Source organism: Lonchura striata, chromosome 1A, assembly GCF_050655825.1.
Source record: "Lonchura striata isolate lonStrDom1 chromosome 1A, ASM5065582v1, whole genome shotgun sequence".
NCBI lineage: Eukaryota > Metazoa > Chordata > Aves > Passeriformes > Estrildidae > Lonchura > Lonchura striata.
Window position 1 is genome coordinate 75,831,976 of NC_140741.1, and position 26,877 is coordinate 75,858,852.

General features: G+C 52.8%; 1 protein-coding gene across 1 annotated transcript in view; it reads left to right on the forward strand.

Annotated features, from left to right (window-relative positions):
- Positions 1-26,877, forward strand: part of SHANK3 (SH3 and multiple ankyrin repeat domains 3) — a 149,677-nt gene that overhangs the window by 86,628 nt on the left and 36,172 nt on the right. Inside the window, exons 15-17 of the mRNA XM_085568304.1 lie at positions 8,160-8,284; positions 14,441-14,576; positions 22,462-22,542. Coding sequence (XP_085424430.1) covers positions 8,160-8,284; positions 14,441-14,576; positions 22,462-22,542 — 342 coding nt within the window. The remainder of the gene's footprint in view (positions 1-8,159; positions 8,285-14,440; positions 14,577-22,461; positions 22,543-26,877) is intronic.

Genomic DNA, 26,877 nt, shown 5'->3' on the forward strand with positions numbered 1-26,877 from the left:
TTCTCCGGTTCTGTGCCGTGTCCTGCTGCCATCGCAGCTCTCTCGGAATTTGGGGGCATTTTGCTCTGGATGCTGCTTGGAATTTTTGGGAATTGTCACTTTGCTTCCCGGAGGGATGAATGGCCCCTGCTCAGCTCCAGAGCCCCATTCCCAACAATCCTGGGGGACTCCACAGGGATTTTTGTCCCCCATTCCGTCTTTCCCTCTCCCACTTCCTGGGGGTTTTGGTGGGGATGCTGCTTGGAATTTTTGGGAATTTGGACTCCTTTTCCCTGTGGGAATGAAAAGCCCCTGCCCAGCTCCATCCGTGGCTTTTTGGGGTTGGAGTGCTCGGAGCTTTTCCTGGGATTTTGGCCAGGGAGTCCTGGGGACTTTTGGGATCCCTGGGGAAAACCGGGAGAGCTTTTCCTGCTCTTCCAACCCCAGAGCTCATTCCCGGCTCATCCCGGGGTTCTCCCAGGGCTGGGATCTTTCCTGGGAGCTTCCCATGGCTCCTCTGGCCAGAATTCCACCTTTTTGCTGCAGAAAAAGAGAATCCCTTGCAGACTTGGGAATGTTCCTATGGATTTAGGGAAGAGGAGGCGGGAGAAGCTCGGGATGGAGAGACCTCTCCACCCCCAGCATTCCCAGGAGCAGAGGGACAGCAGAGCCGTTTTCCACGTGGGAGGAAAGCTGGGAAGAGCTGCAGATCCAGGCTGGAATGGGATTTTCCAGGAGAATTCCTGGATTTCCGTCGTTCTGTCCCTTCTCCCAAGGTTTGCATCCCAGTGGGAATTTTGGTTCCCTATGGATCTCCAATCCCTGGAGCACCAAGTGAAACTTCAGGGCCCAAAACGGCATCCATGGGGTTTTTTCCAGGATCAATCCTGCAGCTTTTGTGTCAGGAAAACCGGGAAATTTAATCCCATTCCCGGGGTTTTTTACCCTTTATTTTTTCCTTCCTGGATCTCCTGCCATTCCTGGTTTCTCTTCGTGTGCCGAGGCTGAGATTTGGGAATTCTGTGGGATTTGAGAATTCTCTGGGATTTGAGAATTCCGTGGGATTCAGGAATTCTGCGGGACACAGGGAGGTCATGGATGCAGAGGGGTCCTGTCCTGGAAGATCCAGAATCCGGGAATGCTCCCTCTGGAGCAGCATTCCCAAGTTAGGGAAGTGGCTTGGAATCCCCCCCATTTCCCAGCCCCGTCGTCCCGGTATTCCATGGATTTCAGGCTGGGATTCCATGGATTTTAGACCGGGAATTGGCCCCGTTGATGTCACCACTGCTCCCTTTGGATTTTCCTGGAAAACCACTCCAGGACTGTGGGGAAAAGAGGGAAAAGGGGCTGGAAAAGGCAGGGCTGGATCTTCATCCCGGGCAGGGGGAGGGAGGCGGATTTTGGGACGATCCCTGAAGGAATTTGCTCTTCCTGCTGCAAATTCCACTCTGGAATTTTCCCATTCCTTGGGAGCCTTTCCAGGGAAAAGTCTCTGCCCACCCTGGGGTCCTCCCCAGCCCATCCCAGTTCCGGCTCTTCCCAATTCCCAAGGGGAACGTCCCATCCTGTTCCAGGGGTCGGAGTTATTCCCGTTTATCCCGATCCCTGCAGCTCTCAGAGCTGAGCTTTCCCCACATCCAATCCCTTGGGAATTCCCGGGGAATCCGTGGCTCTCCCTGGATCCCTGGAATTATCCAGGGCCAGGTTGGAGCAGCCTGGGATCATGGAATGCCACCATGGAATGGGATGAGCTTTGAGGTCCCTTCCCACCCAACCCATTCCATGATTTTATGGAGGATGTGTCCCAAAATCCAAATTATGGGAACCAATCCAAGTTTTTGCTGGATGGGACGAGCTTTCCTTGGTTTGCCTGGAGAGAACCGGGTCATTCCCAAAATTCCCAAGATTATTCCATCCTGTGGATCTTCTGGAAGAGCCAATCCCAAGGGAAAGGAGAGGGAACGGCCTCGAGCTGGGCTTGGGGGTCGGATATTCCAGGTGGGAATTCCCTGAGCCCGGAACTTCCCAGGACCCATGGAATCAGTGGATCCTTTGGGAATTCTCTTAGCTCGGAGTTTGCCAAGATCCTTCGAGGACTTGGAGGATCCTTTGGGAATTCCCTGAGTTTGGAACTTTTTGGGATCTGTGGGATGGGGATCTGCTCCAAATGCCTGGGCACTCCAGGACTGACCAGGATGGGATCTGGTTCTCTGGGATGGATTTGGTGCTTCCAGGATGGGATTTGGTTCTCCAGGATGGGATTTGGTTCTCCAGGATGGGATTTAGTTCTCCAGGATGGAATTTGGTTCTCCAGGATGGGATTTAGTTCTCCAGGATGGGATTTGGTTCTCCAGGATGGGATTTGGTTCTCCAGGATGGGATTTGGTTCTCCAGGATGGGATTTAGTTCTCCAGGATGGAATTTGGTTCTCCAGGATGGGATTTAGTTCTCCAGGATGGGATTTGGTTCTCCAGGATGGGATTTAGTTCTCCAGGATGGGATTTGGTTCTCCGAGATGGGATTTGGTTTTCCAGGATGGGATTTAGTTCTCCAGGATGGGATTTGGGATCCTCCAGATTGGATTTGGTGCTTCCAGGATGGAATTTGGTCCCCCTGGATGGGATTTGGTTCTCCAGGATGAGATTTGGGATCCTCCAGATTGGATTTGGTGCTTCCAGGATGGAATTTGGTCCCCCTGGATGGGATTTGGTTCTCCAGGATGGGATTTGGGATCCTCCAGATTGGATTTGGTGCTTCCAGGATGGAATTTGGTCCCCCTGGATGGGATTTGGTTCTCTAGGATGGGATTTGGAATCCTCTGGATGGGATTTGGTGCTTCCAGGATGGAATTTGGTCCTCCTGGATGGATTTTGGTTCCCCAAGATCACATTTGGTCCCTCAGGTTGGGTTTGATTTGTCCGGGCTTCTCCCACAGCTGGCTCTGGAATTCCAGCTGGGAATTGTGGGAATTTAAGCCCAGGAATTCCCAATTCCCCAGCCAGGGCCGTGGTGGCTCCTCAGGGAATTCCAATGGTGCTTCCCGGAATTCTGAGTCCGGAGTTCTGGTGGGAAAGGCTGAACCTCCTGGTCAGGGAAGTCCCCTCATTCCAAATGGGAACTTCCTGGATTTAATTCCCAACTTTTTGGTTTGGTTCTCCCATTGGATGGAAGAGTCTTCCCATTGGATTTCCTCCCTGGGAGGGCATTTAGGGATGAATATTCCATGATTTCCACACCTGGAGCATTCCCTGGATCGGGTTGGGATTGTTTGGTCCCAAACTGGTTTTGGGAATGGCTGAGCTGGGAGAGGTGGATCAGGATTCCCAGGATTTTCTGGGAGCAGGGATGTTCTTCTCTTCCTTCTCCAGTCCCAGGGGTTGTAAACCCTGGGAGAAAAATTCCCAAGGCCAGGACAGGGCTTGGAGCAGCCTGGGATAGGGGCAAGTGTCCAAGGGTTGGAATTGGGTGGGATTTGGGTCCCATCCCACCCAAACCATTCCAGGGGGAGCTGCGGTGCTCCAAACACCAGGAGGACGTGGGAATCCTGGAGCAAATCCGGGGAATTGGATCAGCTTCCCTCTGAAAAACTGGGAATGTTCTCCTGGAGAAGGGAAGGATCCAGGGAGAGCTTCCAGCACATTCCAGGGGCTCCAGGAGAGCTGCAGAGGGACTGGGGACAAGGATGGAGGGACAGGACACAGGGAATGGCTCCCACTGCCAGAGGGCAGCCATGGATGGGAGATTGGGAATGAGGAATTCCTGGCTGGGCTGGGATTGCCAGAGCAGCTGGGGCTGCCCCTGGATCCCTGCAATGTCCAAGGAAAGGCTGGAGCAGCCTGGGATGGTGGGAATTGTCCCTGTGTCCCTTTGTCCCCTCCTGGATGAAATTCTGCTCCCGGAATTATTCCATAGGGAGACAATTCCTAATTCCTGAGCCTTTTCCCATTTGCCAAACCCTCCAGGCTCCAGCAGCACTTCCCAAATCCTGGATCACGATGCGCACCCGCTGTGGGCTGGTGGCTCCCAGCCCACGGGAAAAGCTGGAAAAGCGCCTGGAATGACACATGGATAACTCAGGGGATGGGTTGGCATGGGATGCAATGGGGTCCATGGGAATTTGGGATTTGCTCCGTGAAAATTATCCCAGAGAATCCGTGGCTGCCCCTGAAAGCGTCCAAGGGCAGGTCGGACACTTGGAGCAGCCTGGGATAGCGGGAGATGAAATCCTGGAAGGGTCCTGGAGGATTTGGAGAGCGCTCCGGCATTCTGTCGGAATGTCTAAAAATAGGGATGAGCTGTCAAGCGTTTGCGACTTCTCCTGGGAAAGGCAGAAATCGTGGAAAGCCGTTGGTGGGAAGCAGCTGAGAAGCTTCAGCACATGGAGGGGTGGCAGGGAAAGGTTCCCGGCGTGCGATCCGTGCCGGGGTGGAAAAATCCCGCCTAAAACGTGGGAGAAAAACGGAGAGAGGAGGAAAAATCCTGGATCTGGGTGGAATCGGCGGCTTGGGTTTGGCGGGAATGGAGGGGAACGTTGGGAATGTTGCTGGAAGGACATCGAAGGAGAGGCCACCGGGGTCACCTCGGGGATCCGGGCTCCGTCAGCTCCTAAAAATCCATTTATTGGGATCATTTGGAGGGGTGAGAATATTTGCTGGCACCGGATCCGCTCCTGGCGGATTTGGGAATGAGGAGAGCCCGCGGCTCCGTGGGAAGGACTCGGCTGGAAGTGAGAGGGATGGGGGAAAACTTGGGATAAGGATCGAAGGGATGGATTTCCCTCAGGCTGGATTGTCCCAGCAGGAATTTCTCCCGTTTGTCGGAGCTTCGCCGGGTCCGGGTGGATCCTCGGGATCCGTTCCGGGAGCTGAAGGTTTGGGATCGGCCCAGGGTGGAATTCACGGATCCTGGGAATGGAAACGCTTGGAAAACTTCCTGGGCTGTGCCCGTGGGATCTCCTGGATCCCGGGGATCCTCGGGATGGGCTGGGAGGTCCTTTCCGGGCAGGCCCCGCCAGGATTGGGGAATTGTGGGATCCTTGCCCATGGAATGTCAGGCAGGGGGACTTTGGGAGTGCTGGGAATGGTTGGATCCAATGGGATTTTCCAAGGGATTTTCCAACCCAAATGACTCCGTGACTCCATCATTGATTCCATCTTGGATTCCATCTTGGAATCCATCTTGGATTCCATCACTGATTCCATCACAGATTCCATCACTGATTCCATCTTAGATTCCACGATTAATTCCATTTTTGATTCCATCTTGGATTCCATCACTGATTCCATCATTGACTCCATCACTGATTCCATCATGGATTCCATCACTGATTCCATCACGGATTCCATCATTGATTCCATCTTGGATTCCATCATTGATTCCATTTTTGATTCCATTTTTGATTCCATCACTGATTCCATCACTGATTCCATCTTGGATTCCATCACTGATTCCATTTTTGATTCCATCATGGATTCCATCACTGGTTCCATCTTAGATTCCACCATTAATTCCATTTTTGATTCCATCTTGGATTCCATCACGGATTCCATCTTGGATTCCATCATTGATTCCATTTTTGATTCCATTTTTGATTCCATCACTGATTCCATCACTGATTCCATCTTGGATTCCATCACTGATTCCATTCTTGATTCCATCATGGATTACATCACTGGTTCCATCTTAGATTCCACCATTAATTCCATTTTTGATTCCATCTTGGATTCCATCACTGATTCCATCTTGGATTCCATCACTGATTCCATCATGGATTCCATCACTGATTCCATCACTGATTCCATCATGGATTCCATCACTGATTCCATCACTGATTCCATCATTGATTCCATCTTGGATTCCACCATTGATTCCATTTTTGATTCCATCTTGGATTCCATCACTGATTCCATCTTGGATTCCATCACTGATTCCATCATGGATTCCATCACTGATTCCATCACTGATTCCATCATGGATTCCATCACTGATTCCATCACTGATTCCATCATGGATTCCATCTTGGATTCCATCATTGATTCCATTTTTGATTCCATCTTGGATTCCATCACTGATTCCATCACTGATTCCATCTTGGATTCCATCATTGATTCCATTTTTGATTCCATTTTTGATTCCATCACTGATTCCATCACTGATTCCATCTTGGATTCCATCACTGATTCCATTTTTGATTCCATCATGGATTCCATCACTGGTTCCATCTTAGATTCCACCATTAATTCCGTGACTGATTCCATTATTAGCTCCGTTCTTGATTCCATCTTGGATTCCATCATTGATTCCATCTTGGATTCTTTCATTATTTCCATCCTTGGTTCCATCTTGAATTCCATCGCTGAGGTGGGAGCAGGGCCGGGACAAGGGGACACAACCTCAAGGACTTCCAGGGCATCTCCAGGTTGGATAATGGGAAAATTCCCTCCTGGAAAGGCTTTTCCAGCCCTGGCATGCGTGTGGAATCCCCGTTCCTGGTGGGGTTCAATCCATGTGGATGTGGAACTTGGGGACATGGATCAGGAGTGGCCTCGGCAGTGCTGGGAATGGTTGGATTTGATGTTCTCCAAGGGATTTTCCAACCCATAATTCCATGATTGATTCCATGATTGATTCCATGATTGATTCCGTTATTGGTTCCATTTTTTATTCCATCTTGGATTCCATTACTGATTCCAACATTGATTCCATCATTGCTTCTTTTATTGATTCCTTCATTAATTCCATCTTGGATTCCAGCATTGCTTCCTTTATTTATTCCATTATTGATTCCATGATTGATTTCAGCATTGATTCCATTATTAGTTCCATTATTATTTCCATCATTGATTCCATCTTGGATTCCATGATTGATTCCATTATTGATTCCATTATTGGTTCCATTTTTTATTCCATCTTGGATCCCATTACTGATTCCAGCATTGATTCCATCATTGCTTCTTTTATTGATTCCTTCATTAATTCCATCTTGGATTCCAGCATTGCTTCCTTTATTGATTCCATTATTGATTCCATTATTGATTTCAGCATTGATTCCATTATTACTTCCATTATTATTTCCATCATTGATTCCATCTTGGATTCCCTCGTTATTTCCATCACTGGTTCCTTCTTGAATTCCATCTTGGATTCCAGCATTGATTCCATTATTAGTTCCATTATTAACTCCATTATTGATTCCATGATTTGTTCCAATATTGGTTCCGTCTTGGATTTCAGCATTGATTCCGTTATTAGTTCCATCATTGATTCCATCTTGGATTCCTTCATTGATTCCATGACTGATTCCAATATTGATTCCATCTTGGATTCCATCACCGATTTCATTATTAGTTCCATTACTGATTGCATCTTGGATTCCATAATTGAGTCCATCTTGGATTCCATTATTGATTCCATCTTGGATTCCTCCATTATTTCCATCATCGGTTCAATCATGAATTCCATCATTGATTCCAGCATTGATTCCATTATTAATTCCATTATTGACTCCATTATTGATTCTATTATTGATTCCGTCTTGGATTCCAGCATTGACTCCTTTATTCATTCCATTATTGATTCCATCGAGTCCATCATTGATTCCAGCATTGATTCCATTATTCATTCCATGATTGACTCCATTATTGATTCTATTATTGATTCCATCTTGGATTCCTTCATTGATTCCATTATTTGTTCCGATATTGGTTCCGTCTTGGATTTCAGCATTGATTCCATTATTAGTTCCATCATTGATTCCATCTTGGATTCCATAATTGATTCCATCTTGGATTCCATAATTGATTCCATCTTGGATTCCTTCATTGATTCCATGATTGATTCCAATATTGATTCCCTCTTGGATTCCATCACCGATTCCATTATTAGTTCCATTATTATTTCCATGATTGATGCCATATTGGATTCCAATATTGATTCCACCTTGGATTCCATCACTGAGGTGGGAGCAGGGCCAGGACGAGGGGTGGGATTCCAATCCATGTGGATTGTCCACATGGGGACACGGATCGACGGTGGCCTTGGCACTGCTGGGAATGGCTCCGCTCCAAGGCTTTTCCAACTCCATAATTCCATGATTTTAGGATCGCTGTGGACGGGCTGAGCCTTCCCGAATGGAATTCCCTTGGAAATCCCTCAACTCCCCTTCCCGTTGTGTTTTCCAGCCGAGACCCCGATCGAGGAGTTCACGCCCACGCCGGCATTCCCAGCGCTGCAGTACCTGGAATCCGTGGATGTGGAAGGAGTCGCCTGGAGAGCGGGATTGCGCACGGGGGACTTTCTGATCGAGGTGAGCTCCTCGTGGAATTCCACTCCTTCCCCAGGAGCTTTGGGAATTGCCCGGGAATTCTGGAATTCTACTGGGTATGGAGCAGGAGGATCCAGACTCCTCCAGGTCATGGAACTTCCAGAGGTTCTTTGCGTGTGGATCCAGAGGGATCCCAGTGTCCTCCAGGTGTGGATCGGGAGCTTCCAGGAGCTCCGCGGGTGTGGATCAGGAGGATCTGGAATTCTCCAGATGTGGATCCTGAGAGATCCAGAGTCCCAGTGCCGGTGAATCCCCTTGGAATTATGGCTGCTCCATCCCGTGGAGAACAAACCGGGATTTCAGGAGTTTCCCTGGATTTGTTGGTGCTTTAGGGATTTTCCAGGCTGGAGGAGGAACTTGGGATGTTCCCGTGGGATTTGCAGTGTCCCAAATCCGTGCAGGATGGGAATGGTGGGAACAGGACAGGGCTGGAGTTTGGAAAGTGGGGGGGAAATGGTTTTCCAGTGGGAAATCCAAGGAATGGTTCAGGGACTGGATCCAGGCACTGCTTTGGTTGGAAAGGGATCGTGGAAAGTTGGATTCCAATGGAATATGCGGAGTGTTCGGATTGACATGGATCCTGCCAGGCTGGGAGAGCTGGGAATGTTCTCCTGGAGAAGGGCAGGATCCAGGGAGAGCTTCCAGCACATTCCAGGGGCTCCAGGAGAGCTGAAATTTGGGAAAAGTCTGGAGGGACAGGACCCAGGGAATGGCTCTCACTGCCAGAGGGCAGCCAGGGATGGGAGATTGGGAATGAGGAATTCCTGGCTGGGCTGGGATTGCCAGAGCAGCTGGGGCTGCCCCTGGATCCCTGGAATGTCCAAGGAAAGGCTGGAGCAGCCTGGGATGGTGGGAATTGTCCCTGGAATGAGCTTTGAGCTTCCTTCTCACCCCAACCATTCCAGGATTCCATTTGGGATGGATCCCTGGCATTTTGTGCTGCTGGTTGTGCTCTGGGTGGGAATCTGATCCCGATTTTCTCCCCGCTGAGGATTGCTGGCTCTGTCTCCATGGAAAACTGGGAAGAGACCTGGGATATCCAAACTCCTGCTTCTCCTGGCAGGAGGAGGAGCAAAGCAAAGCCTGGAGGGATTTGGGATGGCTGGAGGCTCCTTTCCATGGAGAAATTCCCAAATCTCCAATCCCAGCCTGCCCTGGCCGGGCTGAGGCCGCTCCCTCTTTTCCCGGGGCTCATTCCCTGGAGCAGATCCCGATCCCCGCTGGCTCCTGGCAGGAGCTGGGCAGAGCCAGGAGGACATTCCCGATCCTGCCCCGATGCCGGCAGAGCCGCCCCGATCCCGGGGCAGATCCCACTTTTCCCGGGGCGGATCCCACTTTTCCCGGGGCGGATCCCACTTTTCCCGGGGCGGATCCCACTTTTCCCGGAGCAGATCCCACTTTTCCCGGGGCAGATCCCACTTTTCCCAGGGCAGATCCCACTTGTCCCGGGGCAGATCCCACTTTTCCCAGGACAGATCCCACTTTTCCCAGGGCCGATCCCACTTTTCCCGGGGCAGATCCCACTTTTCCCGGGGCAGATCCCACTTTTCCTGGGGCAGATCCCACTTTTCCCGGGGCAGATCCCACTTTTCCCAGGGCAGATCCCACTTGTCCTGGGGCGGATCCCACTTTTCCCAGGGCAGATCCCACTTGTCCTGGGGCGGATCCCACTTTTCCCGGGGCAGATCCCACTTGTCCTGGGGCGGATCCCACTTTTCCCGGGGCGGATCCCACTTTTCCTGGGGCAGATCCCACTTGTCCCGGGGCAGATCCCACTTTTCCTGGGGCAGATCCCACTTGTCCCGGGGCAGATCCCACTTTTCCCGGGGCGGATCCCACTTTTCCCGGGGCGGATCCCACTTTTCCCAGGGGAGATCCCACTTTTCCCGGGGCAGATCCCACTTTTCCCAGGGGAGATCCCACTTTTCCCAGGGCAGATCCCACTTTTCCCAGGGGAGATCCCACTTTTCCCGGGGCAGATCCCATTTTCCCGGGCTCTCCCTGCACGGATCCCGGCAGCCCCTGCCCAGCCCGGGGGGGCTCGGGGCCCTTCCCGAGGCACCGCCGGCATTCCATGGACAAGGATTCCACAATTCCCCAATCCTGGTGTGGTTTGGGTCGGAAGAACCTCAGAGCCCATCCACTTCCAACCCCTGGACACCTCCTGAGATCCCAGGCTGATCCAACCTTTCCTGGGACATTCCAGGGATCCAGGGGCAGCCCCAGCTGCTCTGGCAATCCCAGCCCAGCCAGGAATTCCTCATTCCCAATCTCCCATCCCTGGCTGCCCTCTGGCAGTGGGAGCCATTCCCTGGGTCCTGTCCCTCCATCCTTGTCCCCAGTCCCTCTGCAGCTCTCCTGGAGCTCCTGGAATGTGCTGGAAGCTCTCCCTGGATCCCTCCCTTCTCCAGGGGAACATTCCCAGATTTCCCAACCCAACTCCAGAGGGGCTCCTGCCTTTCAGCACCTCCAGGGCCTCCCCTGGATTCGTCCCAGTGGATTCAGGAGCTGTTCTGGGAATTCCCTGAGCTCTTCCTTCCTCACTGGGAATTGTCCCTTTCCCTCTGAGCTCTTGGGAGCTCCTTTTGTCCATGGAATCCAATTTCCAGATTTTCTTCCTCTCCTCCTTTTCCATGGATAATTTCCCAGCTCCAGCCTCACATATTCCCTGAACTTCCTTTTGGTGCCAGTGCGACACCGGGAATGTCCGTGCTCCGCGTTCGGGAGAGGCTTCCCAAAATCCTGGAGCTGTTCCCATGTTCTTCTAACCTCAGAATCCCGGGATCCCTGGGCTTGGAAAAGAATTCCAAGGGCACCGAGTCCAAGCTGGGCCCAATCGCCAGCCCAGAGCACTGAGTGGAATTCCAGGAATTCCCTGGACACCTCCAGGGATGGGCACTCCGAACCTCCCTGGGCAGCCCCTGCCAGGGCCTGGCCCCCTTTCCATGGGGAAATTCCTGCGGATTCCAAGCTTCCATAAATCCCCCAGCTGTTGCTCCGGAGGGATCCAGAGTCCCCCAGGTCATGGAACTTCCAGGAGTTTTCCAGGCTGGGATCAGGAGGGTCTGGAATTCTGCAGGTGTGGATCCAGAGGGCTCCGGTGTCCTCCAGGCGTTGGAGCTTCCAGGAGTTTTCCAGGTGTGGATCCAGAGGGATCCAGAGTCCCCCAGGCGTTGGAGCTTCCAGGAGTTTTCCAAACCAGGATTAGGAGGTTCTGGAATTCTCCAGCTGTGGATCCGGAGGCTCCGGAGTCCCCACATTCCCTTTGAGAACTGGGTCGCTCCTGGAGCTCTCCCAGGCTTCCCTCGGTGCCAATTCCAGGCCTGAATTCCATTTGGAATTCCTCCTGGAAAATCTGGAGCAGCCTCTGGAACAGCCACAGCTTAGGCTGAAAATTGGGAAAATTCCTCCTGGAGGGAATCAAATCCCTGTGGATTTGGGGGACCTGGATCCAGGGTGGCCCTGGCAGAGCTGGGAATTCTGGGATTTGATCTCCGTGGGCTTTTCCAGCTTCCAACAATTCCGTGATCTGAGGAACCACATTCCAGGAATGGCTCCATGAGGAAATTCCCGGCGCCAGGCCGGGGAATTGCCAAGGTCTGACCTCTCGGGAGGTTTGGATGGAAGATTTGGGAATGTTGCTCCACGGAAAAGGTTGAGAAGCTTTGGAAGGGGTGGGAGTGGAGTCAAATCTTTGGGAATGTTTAAAAAAACTTGGATTTGGGAATGTCAGTTAGTGGTGGTCTCCGAGGGCTTTTCCAGCCTCAACAATTCCATTATTTTCTTTAGGAATGAGGAAAAACCTTCTCTGGGCAGTGGTGGGAATGGGACAATCCAATCCCAACAATTCCATGATCCAAATGAACAAAATTCCAGAGTTTTTCTTAAGGACATGGAGCCCAAAAATCCAGGAAATGGGGGGAAAAGTCCTCTGGGACAAAACATTCCCCCTCTGGAATTGCGGGAATGAGGGAACGCAGAAACATTCCCGGATCCTCTCCCTGCTGGAAAGGTCAGGAAGCAAAAAAAGCAGGAACTGCGGATAATTCCGGCTCCGGAGCGTGGGAGGTTGATAAAAAGGATCCGAGGAAATATCAAAGGCCAGGATTTCGGATCGTCAGGAATTTGGGAGCATCGGGAGCTCCCAAAAAAAAAAAAAAAAGTGGGAAGAGGCTGATCCAGCTCCATTTTTTCTTATGGAAATGCTCAAAATTTGGGATATTCTGGTGCGGGGAAAAAAAGCTGGAATGTTCTGCTCCGAGTTGGGAAGGAATGCGGAGCTCGGATTTCTCCGGGAGATGTCTCTGGGAACACGAAGTTTCCCAGTAACCAAGGAGAGAGGAATTCCTAAAAATATCCATTCCCAAATTACCGGGCTGGGAGAGCGGATCCCGGAGATCTGCGGGAGGGGGGTCTGGGAATGCTGCTCAGCCCCGGAATTCCGGAGGCTCAGGATGAGCACTGGGCTCTCCCAGTTTTCCAGAGCGGGAGAGTTGAGGGAAATCAAGGCATGGATGAGTTGGGAGCACAGGGAATTCCAGCATTGAAATCCCAAGGAATTCCGTGCAGGTGGAGATCGGGCTCAGGTTATCCCGAGGGTTTCGTTGGAATTCCGTTGGAACCGCGGGATTCGGGTGGAAATAAACGGAATTAGGAGTTGGGAGACAATTCCCAACAATTCCCTGGCTGGATCCGGGTGGGAATCGGAATCTGATCCCAGGGAAAAGGGATGGGATGAGAGAAAATGGCCTCAAGCAGAGCCAGGGATGGAATATTTGGGAAAAATCCTTCATGGAAAAGGTTGGGAAGGATGGGAACGGGCTGAGCAGGGCAGTGAGAATCGCCATTCCTGAGGGATTTCAAATCCATGGATCAGGGGTGGGAGTGGCCATTCTGGGAATTTTCCCAGTGGGATTTCCAGGGATTCCCAGATTCCAGGATTTCATTCCCAACCCAGGAAATGCTGACGGGAGAACCTTGGGAATTTCCCATTCCGGCAAACCCTGCCAGGCAGGGAATGGAGATTCCAGGCTCAGGAATTCTCTTGGAAAAAGGGAATTCTCACAGATATTTCTGGGTTTCTCCCAGATTTTTTTATTTGGACGTGGCAGTTCCTGGAAGGACAAAATTCCCAAGCTCCCTGAAATTCCCATGTAGATCCCAGATGGGGGATGGATCCAGCAGGATTGGGATGGGATCTGGGAATGATTCAGGAGGTGGGAAAAAGGGACGAGGATCCAGGAATTCCTGCCTCTGGAATGTGGAATTCCGGCAGTTTGGAAGGAGCTCAGTGCACATGGAGAGAATTCCCTGGAAAACCATTCCATGGATTCCAGTAAATCCCATGGGAACTTGTCCATGGAATGGGGTGGACTTGGAGAGGAGGGAAATGTCCGAGCCGGGATCCTCAGGAGGATTTTGGGATCTGGAGAGTCCCGGATAATCCCAAACTCTCTGGAGTGGCAATTCCAGGATTTCCGCTCTTTCCTCCTGCTGAAGGTTGATCCCCAAATCCCTGGAGTTCTTCCCAACGCTCCGTGTTTATCCCATGGGTCCATCCCAAGGGATGGCCCTGAGCCCATTCCGGCTCCTTTGTTCCCGGAAGCTTCGAATTCCCAGGAATCATCAGCAGCTCAGGCTGCTCCTGGATGAAGGGATGGAATTCCACAAAATCGTGGAATCTCCTGGAATGCTTTGGGTGGGAAAGGACCTTCGACCCCATTCCAAGGGCTGGGAATCCCTGGAAGTGCCCGAGGCCAGCCGGGATCAGCCGGGATAGCGGGAGGTCCCTTCCCTTGGATCTGGATGGGATTCAAGGCCGTTCCCAACCCATTCCAGGATTTCCTGGATCCGCAGGCCTGGGAGAGCAGAGGGATTCTCCCAGGCCTGAAAGAAACTGGGAATTTTTTTTGGAATCTCCCCGCAGGAATCGGCAATTCCCATCTCCTCCTCTCCATCACCAGGCGGCGACTCCCAACCTCCACACAAAAAGCCGGGAAAAGCCGGGAAGGGGGGGGGGGGGGGAAAAAACCTGGGAAAAGCGGGATTTTTGCGGACTATTTCCATAGTTTTTTGGGGTTTTTTTTCCCCCCAGCTGGGAATTCTGATCCATTTTTTTATTTTTTCTTGGGAATGCAGGTGAACGGAGTGAACGTGGTGAAGGTGGGGCACAAGCAGGTGGTGGCGCTGATCCGGCAGGGCGGGAATCAGCTCCTGATGAAAGTCGTGTCCGTCAGCCGCAAGCCCGACTCCGAGGAGGGATCCCGCAAAAAGGGTGAGCGCCATTCCCGCCGTTCCCGCCATTCCCGCCGTTCCCACCGTTCCCGCCATTCCCGCCATTCCCGCCATTCCCGCCATTCCCTCCATTCCCACCGTTCCCGCCATTCCCGCCATTCCCGTCATTCCCTCCATTCCCACCGTTCCCGCCGTTCCCGCCATTCCCGCCGTTCCCGCCATTCCCGCCGTTCCCGCCACGGGCCAGAGCGGCACCACCAAGGAGAGGCAGCGGCGGGGCGGGAAAATTCCAGGGTGGGAAAGTCGGGATGTGGCGGCTCTCAGGGCACACGTTGGGGCGCGTCCGTTTTTTGGGATGCGCCGATTTTTTGGGATGTGTTGATGTTTGGGATGCACCATTTTTTGGGATGTGTTGATGTTTGGGATGTGTTGATGTTTGGGATGCGCCGTTTTTTGGGATGCGCCGATGTTTGGGATGCACCGTTTTTTGGGATGTGTTGATGTTTGGGATGCGCCGATTTTTGGGATGTGTTGATGTTTGGGATGCGCTGTTTTTTGGGATGCGCCGATTTTTGGGATGTGTTAATGTTTGGGATGCGCCGTTTTTTGGGATGCACCGATTTTTGGGATGCACCGTTTTTTGGGATGCGCTGATTTTTGGGATGTGTTGATGTTTGGGATGCACCAATTTTTGGGATGCACCGATGTTTGGGATGCACCGTTTTTTGGGATGCACAGATTTTTGGGATGTGTTGATGTTTGGGATGCACCGTTTTTCAGGATGCACCAATTTTTGGGATGCACCGTTTTTTGGGATGCGCCGATTTTTGGGATGTGTTGATGTTTGGGATGCACCGTTTTTTGGGATGCGCCGATTTTTGGGATGCGCTGATGTTTGGGATGTGGCGGTTTTCTAGGATGCATCCATTGTTTGGGATGGAATGATCTGTGGCGCGTGTCCGTTTTTTGGGATGCGCCTGGTTTTGGGATGCAACAGTTTCAGGATGCAGCATATTTTGGGATGTGTCCATTTTTTGGGATGCGCCAGTTTTTGGGATGCAACGATTTTTGGGATGTGTCTATTGTCTGGGATGCACCAATTTCGGGATGTGCCCGTTTTTCGGGATGTGCCCGTTTTTCGGGACATGCCTGTTTTTGGGATGCAGCAATTTTTGGGATGTGTCCATTTTTTGGGATGTGCCTGGTTTTGGAATGTGACTTCAGGATCCATAGATTTATGGGATAAAATGATGATTGGGATGCGCCAGTTTTTGGGATGCAATGATTTTTGGGATGTTTCTATTGTCTGGGATGCACCAATTTCGGGATGTGCCCGTTTTTTGGGATGTGCTTGTTTTTGGGATGTAATGATTTTTGGGATGCACCAGTTTTTTGGGATGCAACAATTTTTGGGATGTGTCCATTTTTTGGGATGCGCCTGGTTTTGGAATGCGACAATTTCAGGATCAATAGATTTATGGGATATAACGATGTTTGGGATGCGCCAGTTTTTGGGATGCAATGATTTTTGGGATGTGTCCATTTTTTGGGATGTGCCAATTTTGGGATGCGTAGATTTTTGGGATGTGTTGATGTTTGGAATGTGCCAGTTTTTGGGATGCAACAATTTTTGGGATGTTTCCATTTATTGGGATGTGCTTGTTTTTGGAATGTGACAATTTCAGGATGCACCAATTCTGGGATGTGCCAGTTTTTTGGGATGTGCCCGTTTTTGGGATGGAATGACTTTTGGGATGTGTCCATTTTTTAAGATGTGCCATTTTTTGGGATGCACCAATTTCGGGATGTGCTGTTTTTTAGGATGTGCCCGTCTTTGGGATGTCTTGATGTTTGGAATGTGCCGGTTTTTGGGATGTGCCCATTTTTTGGGATGCGCCAGTTTCTGGGATGTGCTGATTTTTGGGATGTGCTGATTTGTGGGATGTGCCAGTTTTTGGGATGCACCAATTTCAGGATGTGAAGTTTTTTGGGATGAGCTGGTTTTTGGGATCCGCCAATTTTTGGGATGTGTTGATACAGGGATGCAATGATTTTTGGGATATGCCAATTTTTTGGAATTTCCCCGTTTTTGGGGTGTGCTGATTTTCGAGATACATTGGGATTTGGGATGCACCAATTTCAGGATTTTTGGGATGCACCGATTTTTGGGATGTGCCGTCTTTTGGGATGCGCTGGTTTCTGGGATTTCAGGAATTCCTTGGATTTGGGATGGGCCGGAGTGGCCCCAGGGAGGAGAGGGAATGGTGGGAGGGGAGGTGGGAGTGGGGAGGGTGGAAAATTCCGGGTGGGAACGTTGGGATGTTCCGGGTTTTTGGGATGTGGTGACTTTTTGGCTGCAGCAATTTTTGGGATGTACTTTTTTTTTTGGAATGTGCTGTTTTTTGGGATGCATCAATTTTGGGATGCAATGATTTTTGGGATGCCCTGTTTTTTTGGGATATGCCAGTTTTTGGGATGCATCCATTTCAGGAGGCACAGATTTTTGGGATGTGTTGGTGTTGGGATGTGCTGATTTTTGGGATGCAATGATTTTTGGGATGTGTCCGTTTTTTAAGATGTGCCAATTTTTGGGATATGCCAATTTCAGGATGTGCCAATTTTGGGATGCAATGGTTTTTGGGATGTTTCCATTTTTTTCAGGATGTACCCTTTTTTTTGGGATGTGCCAGTTTCTGGGAAACGCTGGTTTTTGGGATGCACTGGGATGCATTTTTTGTTGATGTTGGGATGCACTGATTTTTGGGATATGTCCATTTTTTGGGATGTGCCATTTTTTGGGATGTGCTGGTTTTTGGGATGCAATGATTTTTGGGATGCGCCCATTTTTTGGGATGTGCTGTTGTTTAGAAAGTGCCGTTTTTTGGGATGTGCTGATTTGCGGGATACGCTGATTTTTGGGATGTTTCCAGTTTTGGGAAGCACCAATTCTGGATGTGCTGATGTTTGGGATGCTGTGGTTTTTTGGGATGCACCAATTTTTGGATGTGAAGGTTTTTGGGATGTGCCCATTTTGGGATGTGCAATGTTTTGGGAAGCGTTGATTTTTGGGATGTGCTGATTTCTGGGATGTTCCCATTTTGGGATGTTCCAACTTTTGGGATGCGCTGATTTTTGGGATATGTCCGTTTTTTGGGACGTGCTGATTTTTGGGATGCGTTGATTTTTTGGATGTCTCGATTTTTGGGATGTGCCAATTTTTGGAATGCACCAGGTTTGGGATGTGCCCATTTTTAGGATGTGCTGGGTTTTGGGATGCAAATTTTTTGGGGATTTGCTCATTTTAGGATGTGCTGATTTTTGGTAAGCATTGATTTTTGGGATTCATTATTTTTTGGGATGCACCCATTTTGGGATTTTCCCACTTTGGGAAGTGCCCATTTTTGTGATGCATCATTTTTTGGGATGCCCTGGTTTTTGGGATGCATTCATGTTTGGGATACAAAGATTTTTGGGATGCTCCCAGTTTTGGAACACATCCATTTTTGGGATGTGCCAGTTTCTGGGATGTGCTGATTTTTGGGAATGTGGGCGGTGGGCAGGGAAGCTCAGGATGATCCCAACCACATCTGTGGAGTTGTGGTGTTTTTTGGGACTTTTCCCAAGAGCTGGAATTCCTGGATTTGTGGTGTTTTTTGGGAATGGCTTGGATTTCCAAGGTCTGGAATTCCTGGAGCCGTGGTGCTTTTTGGGAGTTTTATGGATTCCCAAGAGCTGGAACTCTTGGGCTTGTGGTGTTTTTTTGGGAATGGCTTGGATTCCCAAGGTCTGGAATTCCTGGAGCCGTGGTGCTTTTGGGAATGGCTTTGATTCCCAGGGTCTGGAGTTCCTGGAGCTGTGGGGTTTTTTGGGAATTGCTTGGATTCCCAAGAATTCCCAGTATCAGGAATGTCTGGAATTGTGGTGAACAAGGAACAGGAGTTTTGGGAGCTCATGGATGTGGGAAGGGAGGGATGGGCTGGGAATTCAGGGAGGGATTTAGGAGGGATCTGGGGGGTCTGGGATGGGTTTTGGGAATCGCTTTTGATTCCCACGATCCAGAATTCCTGGAATTCCCATCAGCTGCTCCAGGCTCCATCTCCACCTGGGAATTGCTGGGATACGAAACAACCCTGGGAATTGCTGGGAATGTTGGGGGGCAGGATGGTGATCCCAAAGGAACACCAAGAATTCCGGGATGGAGCCAGGGAGTTGCTGTGGGAATTCCTGGGCACACTTAGTCCTGGGGGATCCCAGAAACTTCTGGGATTTCATTCCATGGGTTCTGGATTTTGGGAGCAGATCCAAGAGCTCGGGCAGGGCAGGGATTTGTCCAGGAGGACGGGAACATCTGGAAGGAGCCAGGAGGGGCTTGGGGGGATTGGGAATGGAATTCCAGGGAATGGGAGGAGGCGGGTGGGAAAAGGGGAATGAGAAAAAGGGTGGAATTCTGGGGATGGGAAAAGGGGAATGGGAGTTTGGGAAGCAGGAGCGGGATGGGATGGAGGGGCAGGAGCAGGAAGATGGAAGCAGGGATGGAAAAATGAAATGGAAGTGGAGGGACGGGAGCAGAGGGATGGGAGCAGGGAATGGGAATGGGATGGGAGCAGGGAATGGGAATGGGATGGGAACAGGGAATGGGAGCAGGGAATGGAAATGGGATGGGAGCAGGGAATGGGAATGGGATGGGAGCAGGGAATGGGAATGGGATGGGAACAGGGAATGGGAGCAGGGAATGGAAATGGGATGGGAGCAGGGAATGGGAATGGGATGGGAGCAGGGAATGGGAGCAGGGAATGGGAATGGGATGGGAGCAGGGAATGGGAATGGGATGGGAGCAGGGAATGGGAGCAGGGAATGGGAATGGGATGGGAGCAGGGACAGGAACAGGAAATGGGATGGGAGCAGGGAATGGGAATGGGATGGGAACAGGGAAGGGGAATGGGATGGGAGCAGGGAATGGGAATGGGATGGGAGCAGGGAATGGGAATGGGATGGGAACAGGGAATGGGAGCAGGGAATGGGAATGGGATGGGAGCAGGGAATGGGAATGGGAATGGGATGGGAACAGGGAATGGGAATGGGATGAGAGCAGGGAATGGGAATGGGATGGGAACAGGGAATGGGAGCAGGGAATGGGAATGGGATGGGAGCAGGGAATGGGAATGGGATGAGAGCAGGGAATGGGAATGGGAATGGGATGGGAGCAGGGAATGGGAATGGGATGGGAGCAGGGAATGGGAATGGGATGGGAACAGGGAATGGGAGCAGGGAATGGGAATGGGATGGGAGCAGGGAATGGGAATGGGATGAGAGCAGGGAATGGGAATGGGATGGGAGCAGGGAATGGGAGCAGGGAATGGGAATGGGATGGGAGCAGGGAATGGGAATGGGATGGGAACAGGGAATGGGAATGGGATGAGAGCAGGGAATGGGAATGGGATGAGAGCAGGGAATGGGAATGGGATGAGAGCAGGGAATGGGAATGGGATGGGAACAGGGAATGGGATCAGAGAGATGAGAACAGGGGATGGAAGCGGAGGGATGAAAACCAGGAACGGGGAATGGGAGCATGAGGATGGAAATGGGGAGATGGGAACAGGGATGGGAGCTGAGATGGGAGCAGGGAATGGAAACAGGAGAGGAGCAGGAACGGGAGCAGAGGGATTGGAGCAGGGGATGGAAACGGGATGGGAGCAGGAGACAGGAGCGAGGCATGGAAACAGCGGGAGAGGAGGGACAGGAGCAGGGATGGATGGATGGATGGAAGCAGGAATGGAAGCAGGAATTGGAAACAGGGATAGGGGCAGGGGGGTGGGAGTAAGGGATGGAATCGGGATGGGAGTAAGGAATGGAATCGGGATGGGAGTAAGGAATGGAATCGGGATGGGAGTAAGGAATGGAATCAGGGGTATTGGAGCGGAGATGGGAGCAGGCATGGAATCAGGGATGGGAGCAGGGGGGTGGGAGCAGAGGATGGGAGCAGGGCTGGGATCAGGGACGGAATCAGGGATGGGAGCAGGGAGATTGGAGTAGGGAATGGGAGCAGGGCTGGGATCAAGGATGGAATCAGGGATGGAATCAGGGGGATGGGAGCAGGGGGGTGGGAGCAGGGATTGGAGTAGAGAATGGAATCGGGGAGTGGAATCAGGGATGGGAGCAGGGCTGGGATCAAGGATGGAATCAGGGATGGGAGCAGGGGGGTGGGAGCAGGGCTGGGATCAGGGATGGAATCAGGGATGGAATCAGGGGGATTGGAGCAGGGGGGTGGGAGCAGGGATTGGAGTAGAGAATGGAATCGGGGAGTGGAATCAGGGATGGGATCAGGGCTGGATCAAGGATGGAATCAGGGATGGGAGCAGGGGGGTGGGAGCAGAGGATGGGAGCAGGGCTGGGATCAGGGATGGGATCAGGGATGGGATCAGGGATGGAATCAGGGATGGGAGCAGGGGGATGGGAGCAGGGTTGGGATCAAGGGTGGAATCAGGGATGGGAGCAGGGATGGGAGCAGGGCTGGGATCAGGGATGGAATCAGGGATGGGAGCAGGGATGGGAGCAGGGGGGTGGGAGCAGGGCTTGGAGTAGAGAATGGAATCAGGGATGGGAGCAGGGGGATGGGAGCAGGGCTGGGATCAAGGATGGAATCAGGGATGGAATCAGGGATGGGAGCAGGGGGCTGGGAGCAGGGATTGGAGTAGAGAATGGAACCAGCGGGTGGAATCAGGGGGATTGGAGCAGCGAATGGAGTCGGGGGGCTGGGAGCAGGGCTGGAGCGGGGGGCTGGGAGCAGGGAAGGGGGGCCGGGATCGGGGCCGCTCCCAGCGCTGCACGCGGGGCTCGGGGGAGGGAAGAGGGAAGGGAGGGAAGGAGGGAGCGCCGCTGGCACGACGAGCTCCAATTATCCTGTCACGGCACAAAGGCACGAGCCGTGGGAACGGCAGGCAGCCTCGGGAGCTCAGCCGGGAATAATCCTCGGGAATTCAGCCGGGAATCAGCGCTGGGGCCGCTCCGGCCGCTCCAGCCCGGGGTGAGCCGCTGCCCCTCGGCGCTTCCCGCTGCTCCCGCCCGGCGCCTTCCTCATCCCGATCCTCCGCATCCACGCGGCCGCTTTTCCAAGGAATCCGAGGGGCGCTGGGGGGGACCGGGGGGTGTGTGGGGGGGTGCTGGTCCCGTGTGCCCCCCACCCCGGTGACAGCGCCTGTGTGGGCCCGGCTGGGGCTGAATCCGCCCCGCTGGATCCCTGCCGCAGGCACAGGGATGCTTGGAGCCGCCGTTGCCATGGCAATCCCGGAGCGTTATTCCAGCATTGTCAGCGCGGAGCAGCGAGGAGGAGGAGGAGGAGGAAGAGGAAGAGCTTTCCACTCATCCTCGCTGCTCCGGGGGGCCTGGGGGGGTTGCTCGGGGAATGCGGGATCGGGCGCTTTTGGGATCGTCCCGGGCCACGCGTCCTTGGGCAGCTCCCGGCCGGACGCCGGCGCTTCCATAGGGTTGGGATCCACGGCCAGGAGGAGGAGGAGGAGGAGGAGGAGGAGGAGGAGGAGGAGGAAGAGCAGGGTGGGGTGGGCTGAGGCGCTCGGGGGGCCGCGCCGAGGCGGGAAGAGCATCCCGAGCTCGGGCTGGACGCATTCCCGCTTTTCCCGCATCCATCCCGGGATCCCCGCGAGCCTCTCCGGGACCATGGCTCGGACTCGGCGCTGAGCCACGGGAGGGGGGCCCGACATTCCCAAAGGCCGCGGGCGCATTCCCGGCGGGAATCATGAAGAAGTTCGCGTCCACGCGCAGCCTCAATAAGATCCTGCAGCAGTGCGACTCCTCGTCCCGGGAATACGAGGAGATCCAGGCTGTGGAGAAGAAGTGGCACCTGCACCTGGCCACGCCGCGGAAATTCCGGGAGAAGAGGTGCAAGATGCCCTCTCTGTTCCTTGCAGCGCCGCCGCCGCCCAAGCGAGCGCCCAGCACGACGCTCACGCTGCGCTCCAAGTCCATGACGGCCGAGCTGGAGGAGCTGGGTAAGGATGGGAGCGCTCGGGAACCTTCTCTGGCGCCTTCCTCGGCGTTTTCCAGAGGTTTCCAGAGGTTTTCCGGTGGTTTTCCGGCGGTTTTCCGGCGGTTCGCATGTGCGCCCTGGGCCCGTGGTGGTGGAGGGGGTGTGGGAGGCGTGGTTGGGGGGAGCAGGATTCCCGTGTCTGTCCGGGGGATGTCCGGGGGATGTCCAGGGGATGTCCAGGGGATGTCCAGAGGGATGTCCAGGGGATGTCCAGAGGGATGTCCCGAGGGATGTCCAGAGGGATGTCCAGAGGGATGTCCCGAGGGATGTCCAGAGGGATGTCCAGAGGGATGTCCCGAGGGATGTCCAGAGGGATGTCCAGAGGGATGTCCAGAGGGACGTCCAGGGGATGTCCAGAGGGATGTCCAGAGGGATGTCCAGAGATGTCCAGAGGGATGTCCAGAGGGATGTCCAGAGGGATGTCCGGGGGATGTCCAGAGGGATGTCCGGGGGATGTCCAGAGGGATGTCCGGGGGATGTCCAGAGGGATGTCCAGGGGATGTCCAGAGGGATGTCCAGAGGGATGTCCAGAGATGTCCGGAGGGATGTCCAGAGGGATGTCCGGGGGATGTCCAGAGAGATGTCCAGGGGATGTCCAGAGGGATGTCCGGATGAATGTCCAGAGGGATGTCCAGGGGATGTCCAGAGATGTCCAGAGAGATGTCCAGAGAGATGTCCAGTGGGATGTCCAGAGGGATGTCCAGAGGGATGTCTGGAAGGATGTCCGGAGGGATGTCCAGAGGGATGTCCGGATGAATGTCCAGAGGGATGTCCAGAGATGTCCAGAGGGATGTCCAGAGGGATGTCCGGATGAATGTCCAGAGGGATGTCAGAGGGATGTCCGGAGGGATGTCCAGAGATGTCCGGAGGGATGTCCAGAGATGTCCAAAGGGATATCCAGGGGATGTCCAGAGGGATGTCCGGATGAATGTCCAGAGGGATGTCAGAGGGATGTCCAGGGGATGTCCGGAGGGATGTCCAACGTTCCGGGGGCGCATCCCGGTGGAGGTGGGCGTGGGAAGGATGTTGGGAGTCTCCAGGTGGGTGTGGAGGGGTTGATGTGCCCTGGCCTTGGGCATCCTGCTCCATTCCCTGCTCCATTCCCTGCTCCATTCCCTGCTCTATTCCCTCATCAGTTCCTGCTCCGTTCCCTGCTCCTTTCCCTGTCCCTTTCCCAGCTCCTTTCCTTGCTCCATTCCCTGCTCCATTCCCTGCTCCATTCCCTGCTCCATTCCCTGCTCCATTCCTTGCTCCATTCCCTGCTCCATTCCCTGCTCCATTCCTTGCTCCATTCCCTGCTCCATTCCCTGCTCCATTCCCTGCTCTATTCCCTCATCAGTTCCTGCTCCGTTCCCTGCTCCTTTCCCTGTCCCTTTCCCAGCTCCTTTCCCTGCTCCATTCCCTGCTCCATTCCCTGCTCCATTCCCTGCTCCTTTCCCAGCTCCATTCCCTGCTCCATTCCCTAATCCTGTCCCTGCTCCTTTCCCTGCTCCTGCTCCTCTCCTCGTCTTCCTCACTCCTTTCCCGGCTCCTCTCCCTGCTCCTGCCCTTCTTCCTGATCTCCTCCCTGTTCTTCTCCCGCTCCTTTCCCTGCTCCATCCCAGCTCCATTTCCTGATCAGTTCCCAGCTCCATTCCCTGCTCCTTTCCCTGATCAATTCCCAGTTCCATTCCCTGTTTCATGCCCAGCTCCTTTCCCTGCTCCTTTCCCTCCTCTTTTCCCTGTTTTTTTCCCAGCTCCTTTCCCTAATCAATTCCCGGCTCCTGCTCCTTTTCCTGATCCGCTCTCTTCTCCCGCTCCTCTCCCGTTTCCTCATCCCGCTCCTCATCCCGCTCCTCTCCCTCCTCTCCCACACCCGGCAGTCCCAGGTTTTGATTTCCCATCTCCGGGCAGATCCCAAACCCTGCCAGGAGAGCTCCAGGAGAGCTCTGGAATTCTGGGAGAGCTCCAGGAGAGCTCCAAGAGAGCTCCGGGAGAGCCCTGGAATTCCAGGAGAGCTCCAGGTGAGCTCCAAGAGAGCTCCAGGAGAGCCCTGGAATTCCAGGAGAGCTCTGGGAGAGCTCTGGAATTCCAGGAGAGCTCCAGGTGAGCTCTGGAATTCCAGGAGAGCTCCAGGAGAGCTCCAAGAGAGCTCCGGGAGAGCCCTGGAATTCCAGGAGAGCTCTGGGAGAGCTCTGGAATTCCAGGAGAGCTCCAGGAGAGCTCCAAGAGAGCTCCGGGAGAGTCCTGGAATTCCAGGAGAGCTCTGGGAGAGCCCTGGAATTCCAGGAGAGCTCTAGGAGAGCTCTTTAATTCCTGGAGAGCTCCAGGAGAGCTCTGGGAGAGCTCTGGAACTCCAGGAGAACTCCAAGAGGGCTCTGGGAGAGCTCTGGAATTTCAGGAGAGCTCCAGGGGAACTCCAAGAGACCACCAGGAGAGCTCCAAGTGAGATCCAGGAGACCTCCAGGATAGATCCAGGAGAGCTCCAGGAGAATTCCAAGAGATCTCCAGGAGAATTCCGGGAGATCTCCAGGATTGCTCCGTCTCCCCCATCCCCACATTTCCTGCTGCTTTCCCCATCCTGCTCCACATTCCCAGATTCCCTGAAATCCTCTCCCCTCCCACCATTCCCTGCTTCCCGCTGCCACAATTCCTTGTTTTTCCCAGCCCTGGTGGCCACCTGGGATGTCCCTGGGACCCCCTGGCAGGGCGGGAGCTGATCCCGCTCCATCCCTTCCCTTTTCCCGGATCCGGTGGCGCTTTGCCCCTGGATGTCCCTGGAGTGGCCACGTGGCCACGGAGGGATCCCAAATCCCGGGAAAACTTTGGAATGTCCCCGGCAGCAGGGCTGGCTCCGAGGCCACCCATGCTGCCCCAGCTCCTATGGGAATTTGGGATTTTCCATGTGGGAATGCGGCACTCTGGAGGCTCAGCAGGATCCCACATTCCCCCTGGTTTTCCATCTTTTCCCCTGTTCTCCATGGTTTTCCACATTTCCTTGGTTTTCCTTGGTTTTCCTTGGTTTTCCATGTTCTCCATGGTTTTCCATGTTCTCCATGGTTTTCCATGTTTTCCTTGGTTTTCCATGTTCTCCATGGTTTTCCATGTTCTCCATGGTTTTCCATGTTCTCCATGGTTTTCCAGGTTTTCCTTGGTTTTCCATGTTCTCCATGGCTTTCCATGTTCTCCATGGTTTTCCAGGTTTTCCTTGGTTTTCCATGTTCTCCATGGCTTTCCATGTTCTCCATGGTTTTCCATGTTCTCCACGGTTTTCCATGTTTTCCTTGGTTCTCCATGATCTCCATGGATTTCCACGTTCTCCCTGATTTTCCATGCTCAGTTTTCCATTCCTTTTGGTTTTCCAAGCTCTCCCTGTTTTCCATGCCCTCCCTCTTTTTTTAATTCCTTCTGCTTTTCCATGTTTTCCTTGGTTTTTCCATGTTTTCCTTGGTTTTCCATGTTCTCCATGGTTTTCCATGTTTTCCTTGGTTTTCCATGTTTTCCTTGGTTTTCCAGGTTCTCCATGGTTTTCCATGTTTTCCTTGGTTTTCCATGTTTTCCTTGGTTTTCCATGTTTTCCTTGGTTTTCCATGTTCTCCATGGTTTTCCAGGTTCTCCATGGTTTTCCATGTTTTCCTTGGTTTTCCATGTTTTCCTTGGTTTTCCATGTTCTCCATGGTTTTCCATGTTTTCCTTGGTTTTCCATGTTTTCCTTGGTTTTCCATGTTCTCCATGGTTTTCCATGTTTTCCTTGGTTTTCCATGTTTTCCTTGGTTTTCCATGTTCTCCATGGTTTTCCAGGTTCTCCATGGTTTTCCAGGTTCTCCATGGTTTTCCATGTTTTCCTTGGTTTTCCATGTTTTCCTTGGTTTTCCATGCTCTCAGTTTTCCCATTCCTCCTGGTTTCCCATGCCCCTCCTGGTTTTCCTCTTTTTTAATTCCTTCCTGGTTTTCCAGGCCCTCCCTGGTTTTTCCGTGCTCTCCATTTCCCCCCTGCTCTCCCTGTTTTCCGCGCCATCCCTGTTTTTCCATTCCCTCTGCTTTTCCATGCCCTTCCCAGTTTTCCAAGCCTTCCCTTGCTCCTCCTTGGAGCCAGGCCCTGCGGGATCAGATCCCAGAATTCCCAGACTGGATCAGCTGGGATTTATTTTATCCTGAGCCTCCAACTGGATTCCCACCCTGGAATTCCCACCCTTGATTCCTGGCGCTTCCAGACCGGTATTCCCAATCCAAGGCTCCTTTTTTGGTGGGAATTCTTGGGAGCAGAGCCAGACCTGCTCCTTTTTCCCACTTTTCCCCCATCCTGGGATTCCTCCTT